Source organism: Chanos chanos, chromosome 1, assembly GCF_902362185.1.
Source record: "Chanos chanos chromosome 1, fChaCha1.1, whole genome shotgun sequence".
In the NCBI taxonomy this organism is placed as follows: Eukaryota; Metazoa; Chordata; class Actinopteri; order Gonorynchiformes; family Chanidae; genus Chanos; species Chanos chanos.
In genome coordinates this window covers 55,068,071-55,077,113 of record NC_044495.1, presented here as the reverse complement: position 1 = coordinate 55,077,113, position 9,043 = coordinate 55,068,071, and the positions used below count along the sequence as shown (strand labels likewise).

General features: G+C 37.1%; 2 protein-coding genes across 2 annotated transcripts; both read left to right on the top strand.

Moving 5' to 3' along the window:
• The first annotated feature begins 915 nt into the window (after nucleotides 1–915).
• Nucleotides 916–5,973, top strand: LOC115805138 (rano class II histocompatibility antigen, B alpha chain-like). Its single transcript, XM_030765623.1, has 3 exons — nucleotides 916–1,029; nucleotides 5,406–5,715; nucleotides 5,852–5,973. The coding sequence occupies exons 1-3, from the start codon at nucleotides 916–918 to the stop codon at nucleotides 5,971–5,973; spliced, it is 546 nt and encodes a 181-aa protein (XP_030621483.1).
• Nucleotides 5,974–7,116: 1,143 nt separating this feature from the next.
• LOC115805127 (H-2 class II histocompatibility antigen, E-S beta chain-like) lies at nucleotides 7,117–9,043 on the top strand. The gene is made up of 4 exons (XM_030765611.1): nucleotides 7,117–7,171; nucleotides 7,688–7,972; nucleotides 8,220–8,516; nucleotides 8,907–9,043. Exons 1-4 carry the CDS (start codon nucleotides 7,117–7,119, stop codon nucleotides 9,041–9,043), a joined length of 774 nt encoding a protein of 257 aa, XP_030621471.1.

Genomic DNA, 9,043 nt, shown 5'->3' with positions numbered 1-9,043 from the left:
TCCAAGTCCTCGCTCTCTCACATGTCCTGTGCCCCAACCAATCAGGTCACAGGAACAGGTGACTACTGTCACTCACCCAAACCATGAACTGTTAAACTGAACAAGTCAGATTGTGCATAGCAATTATGTATGTTGTAAAAATTCAGTCCTCATAATGTTACATAAAAAACAATGAACTACAGATTAATGAACATTCAGCAACGCTATGTATGTATGGATATATGTATGCAAGTAAGTGCTGTATGTATGCATGTATATATAAACTTATGTCTATATGATGAAATATGAGTATGAATGTATGAATATGAGTCTATGAAAAATGTTTCTTGTCCAGGTTCAATTTTGTCTTGGACCCACAGTTTCCAGTATAAAATAGTATATACAGAAATGCAGATATAGTTTTACCTTGTTAAGAAAATATGTACATTATAGAAACTTATTTAATGAATTATTTTGGTAAACCAATAGCCATTTAACATCTTTAACAATGGAACAGTACATTGTGAGGCAAGGATTTCTCCATCTCCATCCTGCATCTTATCTCTCATATCTCAAAGAGTCTCAGTGAGAAAAAGAAATACCATAACTCTGTGATCATCTTTGTCTTGCCATGCTCAGCTCACAGCAATACGTTACAACACCACTAGACAGCACCAAAGTCTATACTTAAACTATCCAAGCCAAGATGCTAGACTCCATCTAGAACAGCTTTTGATTAGCCAAAAGGAAAAAAAAACTCTTTAGCAGTAGTTAGTTGAAGAATCATTTGGATTATATTCCCTTTCTTTGGACAGTGTTGAGGTATATTCCTTAACTTGGACACTGTTTTAAAGAGCATTGTAAAGAAAGTATATTCATTTAAACTGTCAACTAAAGTTCCCTGATCAGATCACACAAACAACACTCTGCCCAGACATGGTCATCTTCTCAGATACCACCAAGCAGGTGATCATGTGGAAACTAACTGTGCCCTGGGAGGAACACATGGAGGAGGCTCACGAGAGGAAGCTTGTCAAATACCAGGAGCTGGTGGAGTAGTGCAGAAGCCGTGGCAGACGGGCTCTCTGTGAACAAATTGAGGTTGGCTGTCAGGGGTTTGCAGGGCGCTCACTCTGCAAAGCTCTGACAGGGCTTGGAATAACTGGGGCAGCAAAGGGGGGGGGGGCGTACGTTCCATCACTGAAGCCGCAGAGAAAGCCACCAGGTGGCTTCAGATAAAGAGGGCAGGCCCGTGGCTTGGTGCGGCTTGGATGCAGGCCAGGACTTGATCGAACCTGGCTGGGTCGCCTGGGCGAGGGGGTCTGATGTTGAAACACCCAAAACCCCCTATGACCCCAGGAACATCACTGATGATGCATCCCAGGGCATCCATGAGATGTATCTTACAACATAAAGAGAAGAGTGAAAGGGGAGAAAGGTGAGATTTTACATTATGGCCGAATTGTTATATACAGGCTGGCCTTGACAGTGTTCAGGGATCTACAGGATTCTGTTTCAATGACCCCAGTTTTCACTAATTTCATACATTTTCTATGATATAATAATAATAATAAAAATAAAAATAATAATAATAATAATAATAAATGGAATTCACCAAATAAAAGGCACAAAGCCATACATTCAAACACAGTGAGAAATATGGCTGCCTTGCAGCCACATGCTCTGCCAATCTTATCGTACAGCAGATGGAGCAATTGTTGGAGCTGTTTTAACTTGGTGAAACAGCAAAGTTCTTGATTGAAACTGATCAGTGACTGATTCAATGGTTTCTTCAATGATTGATTTGATAAATTGATTCATTACATCACTTGATTAAGCATATGAAAGTATTTGGACAAAATTTGCATGTGGTTTTAGTGGACTTGAATTAATATCATCAGGGGTGCCTGGCGGTTCTCTCGGTCAGGATTAACCATTACAGGCTTTAGTGAAGATATATATTCTTCAGAGAAGTTATATTCTTCAGTACAGAATACTCTGTACCAAAGTTGCTTAGGTCAAAACAGTTTATGGCAACACCACCAGAGAGCATGCGAGTTCAGTCCATAACCCTCCCCCAGGCTAGAGGGCTGTGGATAACACACAACATTAAGGTAAACATATGTCTATATAGACAATTTAATAAAGCACTATTTGATTTGAATTAGAGCGAAATCATCTGAATAGAGGGCATTCACTGTCTTTAAAATGATTCCCGATTGCTAATGAAGGCTTGAGTGAAAATGGCAGTATCCTCTCTAATTTCAAAAGCGTTTCTCTTTCTTTCTTTCTTTCTTTCTTTCTTTCTTTCTTTCTTTCTTTCTTTCTTTCTTTCTTTTTCGAAGTCAAGAAAATAATCATTGCATTATATTCATACACCTAATTGAGTGCGGTCAGTTCCTTGTGGTCTCTCATCTGTTTGGTTTACTGTCTCTTTTCAGTGCAAATATGTTGCTCTAAATGTGATCTAATTTGACACTCCAGAGGGAGTGAACATCAGAATATCTTGTGCCTCATATTCAACTACTAGTTGTATCCAGCTATTCTGATACAAATACACAGAAGACATTGTCCTCTGTGAGTAAATATAGATTTGTTTTAGAGAAGCTACAGAAATTCATCAGAGTTAGAGTTTATCCAGTTTGGCTTTTGGATGAAGAGAAATCATTTTGCATGAGGAAGCGATTTATTATGTTTTCAGATGGGAAAAAAGCAAAGAAATGTAGCACTTCTATTGTCTCTAGTCCCCTCAAGTGATTAAATCTTTTTGCTAAATTTTGAGTTGAGAAATATACTTTCCTTGGTAACTGATATTGTAAGAGCCATTCAGTTTTATTACTGGCTGCGAGGAGAAAATAAGTATGAAACAAGAACTTTTCCAAACTAGTCGGACTGGAACAGTATTTTGTGAGTGGGCTTGGTTTGGTGCCACACACAAAACTACATCCTAATAATAGAATATGTTCAAGCAGCAGAGAGGGCTTCAAATCACATGCTTGTTAAACTAGATTCATATAAAATGTATACATAATGGTATCATTTGATAAGGCATTAAATAGACATATAGAGCATATTAAATAATTACATGCTGTAAAGTAAGTCACTCTGTTTATTACCTGTAGCTACCCCTACAGGCCTACTGAGTACAACTTGATCAAGTGACATATACTTTATTATCTGAAGGCTAGTTTATTCAGGGAGAGTACAGGAGAGTTTATTCCACTACTGTATTTACTTAAGCTCTTTATGACTCTCAGTGCCCAGTTCATTTTACATTTAAACAATTCAGTGGATAGTGATTCTCTACACACAGCTCTTAACACCTAGACTGGTGAGACACCAACAGACATAACGTTTTATAATGTATGTCTATTTTTAATAATATCTGGTTGATTAAAGCATGTGTGACTGTGTTATATTTCAGTGACACTACACTAGAAATGTGACATACACACCATGTGTTAGAATAAAATGACGTCATACTGAGCACGCTCCAAAGAGGTCTGTCCCACATGTTTTAATCTCTGCATAGTTGCATCATCCTCAATACTGATTGGTTGCATCATCCTCAATACTCCATCTGATTGGTTGATGCACATGAGCTTCTTGTTCACTATTGTTGAGATGTACTACCTGGTAGTCTTTTCAAGAACACGTTGAGTCTTAAGATGAATATAGCTTTTTTAGCTCTAATTGTCACATGTGTTGTTAGCACCCAGACAAATCATAAGTACAAATTCAATGGCACATATGTTTTACTGTTGGTCTTGTGAATAACTGCTTCTATTTGTGACATATAACAAACAATGTTTTCTATGTTTTACATTTATTATGCTGAGATTGTATGAATTCATTTAACATGTTCTTATTTCATTAAATGGACCTAGATTAAAATGAATACGAATTATAGATATTCAGTGACATCAGAGTTTTGCACCGTTAATAAATATTTATTAAAGATCTAATTTAAGATTACTTCAAGACACAAAACGAATACAAAAAATATAGCTGTCTCTCATCCCTTGCCCCACTTTAAATCAGCAAGAAAAATGTTTAAGACTTATTCTATCAGGACTTGTTACACATACCATGATCAGGTAATCTGACATCACTGTTACCCCAAACCCATGCTCTGTGTACATGTAATGATATGTATAGTATGACTATGCATTCAACTCCAAATCTCTGACTGTGACTCATACTGATAAGAACATGCTGCCTAGTAACAATTATATATTTTGTTATATTATATTATATTATATTATGATCTACTAAAGCTAAGTCTGAAGCAATCCGTTGTCTTACTTTGACTATTACCATGAAATGTTGAAAGCTGTAATTACTTAATGTAACATTGAGGGCTCAGCTGTTAGTGGCAACACATGCACTAACACACTTGTAATGGGCATTGTTAATGCAAGCTGCAGTAAAGTTCACCAAGCCTTGCAGCACTTCATACATGACATGTGTGCCCAGTCAATTTGCCAGTGTTGAACTCACCATAAGAGTGTTTCTAGTTTATACTGGTCAGTTTTTACACTGGTCAGGGTAATACTTCTGAGTGAATTAATTTAAGGCTGAATCAGTTTAACTCTGAAAATTTTACTGCCAGTCATATTGACGATTTTTTAATTTGATTTTTTTCAGCTCCACATGAAATCGTTCATTTTATTGGGTGCTTTGAGTCAAATGATTCATATGGTATGGTTGGAACTCTGTTTGATGGGGAGGAAGAAATGTATGCGGATTTTAAAAGAGAACAGGCCTTTCTCTCATTTCCAGAATTCATAGGTTCTGAGGGTATAGGTTGTCCAGGGTATTATAAAGCTGCAGTGGATAGCCAAAGAAACTGCAAAAGGAAATTAGCAGAACTCATAGATGCTGAATCAAAACCATTTGAGGAAAAAGGTGAGGCTGCCTGCAAAAATAAATGAATAAATAAATAAATAAAACCTATTCGAACTCTTGTACTTCTCTACACAAATTGAAAGAAAGTGTTTTTTTTTCAACATCTTAATGCTAACTACTGACATACTGCATCTGATTTTTCAAATGGAAACAGCTGTGAGACATTTGTACAAAGCTCCACAGTACCAGCTTTTACAAACTAACATAGTAATATAGCAGATAATTTGCTACATAATGATTAGCCAGTCCTTACTAAAGACACAATAACCAAAATACTGTCATAGATGGTCGAGTAAAGTTAGGTCTAAGAATTGTTAAATTGCATGGAAATATCATTTTGAAACAATAATCAGCACGGCAAGGTCCAACTTTTTCATACTGTCCTCTGTTCACTCAACAGAAAAACATTTTCCCCTTACAATATCATATTCTGAAAATTAGCTCACTTTGATGATAACATGTCATGATACAATATGTTATGTTGGTGATATGTCAATAATGTGTTGATAAAATGTTAGATTTCACACACCCCCCTCCCCCCCGCAGAGCCTCCAGAAAGCACAGTGTACTCAAGGGATGATCTTCGGGCTGGCACTCCCAACACTCTCATCTGCTTTGTGAACCATTTCTATCCTCCATCCATTCAGGTGAGCTGGACTAAGAACAATTTGAATGTGACTGAGGGAGTGACTCTTAGTCGCATCTATCCTAATGCAGATGGGACGTTTTACCTGTTTTCCACTTTGAGTTTCATCCCAGAGGAAGGTGACATCTACAGCTGCACCGTGGAGCACAAATCTCTGGATGAACCACGTACTACAATATGGGGTGGGGCTCTAGATTCTTTTGCCTCAAGTACAGTATATGATTATGATTATTTTTGACATAATGATTAGGCCAACAGATGATGCATCTGAGTAATCAAGTTAATATAATTATCCTTTTGTAATGTATATTTTTGTAGAGTCAGATGTTGAACTTCCCCATGCTGGTCCATCCGTGTTCTGTGGAGTTGGTCTAACCATTGGAATTCTGGGTCTGGCCGCTGGAACATTTTTGCTCATCGCAGGAAATAACTGCAGATAAGCCCATAATGTTAAGTGTGTTGTTCATGTTTCACTGTTTTGTGTAGTGGAAGAGATGAAAAGCTGCACTGCAAGAGAAAAGACCAAAAAGAGCCTTGAATACTGATATTTTTTGTAATTTTACAGAAAAGGATGACATTGTACAAACATGTGAATAAAACAGTTGTGCGTCTGGATTTTATCACAGTTCCCATATTGGTTCACAGTTGTCCCTTATTCTTTAAATTAAATTATACTGCAGTGTGTCACGGCTGGTGGTGTGGTGCAGGAACCAAGTGCAGGACACGGAGATTGTGGTGACAAAAGGTGGACTTTACTAACAAAACTGAAGATCAAAATACAGGTGCAGAACAGGAACAAAAACCGATAACAAAATGGTGCAGCTTGACAGAGTGCAAAAAAAACACAAACAACAATAGACAAAGGACAAAGCAAACACAAGGGCTTAAATACAGAGGGAGAACTAAACAGGGCAAAACAGGATTGGTTCAAATTAACAAGGTTAATAATGGGACAAACAGGAACAGGTGAAGGGCGGAGACAGACACAGAACAGGGGCACAAAGACATATCAAACTAAAAGTCCAAAATGAGGTGCAGGCTGTGACGCAGTGATATTAGACATGTAGCAAGAGGGTGACGTAATGTTTTTTATGTCTTTGTTAAATAAACTTAATGAACGGATTAAATTACTTCAATCAGTAATTTGGAATGTTTGTATTTTTTTTAACTTTACACTGTGCGTGTGTGTATGCATGCCTGTGTGTGAGAGAGAGGGAGAGGGAGAGAGAGAAATAGCACATTAAGATCCAACAAAACTTTTATAAATAAACACCTTCAGAGTATGAAAAGCTGTGTCAGGGATGACAGAGATTTTGCCTACACTTAAATCCCAGATGTTTCTGTGAAATTGGTCCTATGATAATGACAGCATAGAGCTTGATCAGTACTTTGAGTATTGAATATTTTGTAGTTGAATCCGAATACGCGCAATATGCAAATACAAACACAGAGCACTCAAACAGACAAGTGGATATTCCCCAGTGAACACATGATCAAGATTTGGTCTCTTGCCAAACTGGAAAACATCTGACTGCGATTACTTGTTTAGCAGCATGCATCTTTTTTCCATTTGATTTCAGAGTATGTTTGTGTTAAATCTCTTTTCCTTGTGCTTCGTCTCCACTTTAATTGAAACAGGTGAGTAAAATTGAATGATACATTATATTTCTCACAGAGTACATTACTTACATCACTTACTTTACATGCAAATAGTTCTGAAACATTTTAGAGATTTTAGAGAGCTGCTTATCTTTTTTTCCTTTACTCAACAAATTATGTTACGTTAGTCGACATGTCCTTCTTTATAATGAAGCAAAAGGGGTTCAAGTTATACATATTTAAGACAATAAATTTAATTTGCTGTGCCGCTCCGTTAAAGGTGAAAATAGTTTCATGTAAATTTCAGCATATCAGGAATGGATTGCTAACAATCTGGGTGTCACTGAACTACTTTTTTTTTTTTTTTAATTTCCTATTTAGTTCTCTTCACAATGAGCAAAAGGGAGAACCTGAAACACTGTGTACAGTTATGCTAAACTATAATATATACATATATTGCTTAAAACACTCTTTGAGACCCACTAATGGAAAAAATTTACAAATTTACAAAAAAAGTTTCACAAAAAATTGACACACTTCATGTGTGCATTGTAGGTTACTCCATAAATGGATATTTCTTTCACCAAGAAGACAGATGTCTCTTCAGAAATGAAGACTTGGGTGATTTGGAGTACATCCGACAGTTCACATTTAATAAGATTATGTTTCTTCAGTACAACAGCACTGAGATGAATTGGACTGGATACACACCTCATGGAGTTAAAAATGCAGAGAAGTGGAATCATGACCCTGCTATGAAGGCTGAAATGAAAAACAACAAAATTGCATTCTGCATGCATAATGCAGCCATTGACCAAAAATATGTACTTAGTCGGACCTGTAAGTACAACAGGTACTGAAAGTATGAAATGCAGTCATGGAATAATTGGGTCATGCAGGAGAATTAACCTGAAAGTCACCATAAGGCCAAAACCTTGTATGTGTAAGGCTAATCTGAGGGAAAGAGGGATATTTTAGTAACCACATCTGACCAAAGAAGGAGTTATTCCTGAAGAAGGGGAGTTACTTGTTTTTCTTTATTTGTTTTGTGCCACATTTAATTTCTTCTCTTCTCCATTTTTGCCAGCAAAGCCATACGTAAAGCTCAAGTCATTGAAGTCATCCCATGGCAGACACCCAGCTAAGTTAGTATGCAGTGCATATGACTTCTACCCCAGACATATTAAAGTGACCTGGTTGAAAGATGGCAAAGAAGTGACCTCTGACGTGATCTCCACTGTGGCATTGGCTGATGGAGACTGGTACTATCAGATTCACTCCTACTTGGAGTATACTCCCAGATCAGGAGGAAAAATCTCCTGTATGGTGGAGCATGCCAGCTTCAGTAAACCCATGGTGTATGACTGGGGTGAGAAGAAACACAGTTCATGCAAAATGCTAAAAGAATAGAATGATAGAATGATCCCTCTTTTCATGCAGTGTAACTTACAAAGACATGAAGATCCTGAACAGATGTACAGTTAAAATCAAAAACCTTGTTTTATTTCAGGAGAATACCCAGTTTTTCAAAGCAGTATGTTGCTCCAGGGCTTTCTTTTAATTTTTTTTTTTTTTTGGAATCCTTTACTGGGTTAAAAAATATCGAAAAAATCTGCGTAAATGGTATTATTAAATGCCAAGAAAAAATAACTTATTTGATTTTAATGCACCACATCCTGCACAGAGTTTACAGCTACAAAACGGTAAATGATAACATTTTCGATTCATCGTGATCACTGACCATTTTTAAACTGGCGAATATATTTTATTACAGATCCCTATCCTGAATCTGAGAGAACAAAGAATGCTATTGGTGCTTTTGGGCTTGTGCTGGGTGCTTTAATATCTATTGCTGGACTGCTCTACTTCAGGAAAAGATCTGCACGTCAGTGGAAACTGCCGGTGAACTGA

Excerpts from the sequence above, each read along its gene's own strand:
- LOC115805127 (XM_030765611.1), top strand. The coding sequence starts at position 7,117 with ATGTTTGTGTTAAATCTCTTTTCCTTGTGCTTCGTCTCCACTTTAATT. Across the intron at positions 7,172-7,687 it reads CTCCACTTTAATTGAAACAG|GTTACTCCATAAATGGATAT; the intron begins GTGAGTAAAATT and ends TGTGCATTGTAG. Across the intron at positions 8,517-8,906 it reads CTGGGGTGAGAAGAAACACA|ATCCCTATCCTGAATCTGAG; the intron begins GTTCATGCAAAA and ends ATTTTATTACAG.
- LOC115805138 (XM_030765623.1), top strand. The coding sequence starts at position 916 with ATGGTCATCTTCTCAGATACCACCAAGCAGGTGATCATGTGGAAACTA. Across the intron at positions 1,030-5,405 it reads TTGTCAAATACCAGGAGCTG|ATTTCACACACCCCCCTCCC; the intron begins GTGGAGTAGTGC and ends ATAAAATGTTAG. Across the intron at positions 5,716-5,851 it reads ACCACGTACTACAATATGGG|AGTCAGATGTTGAACTTCCC; the intron begins GTGGGGCTCTAG and ends ATATTTTTGTAG.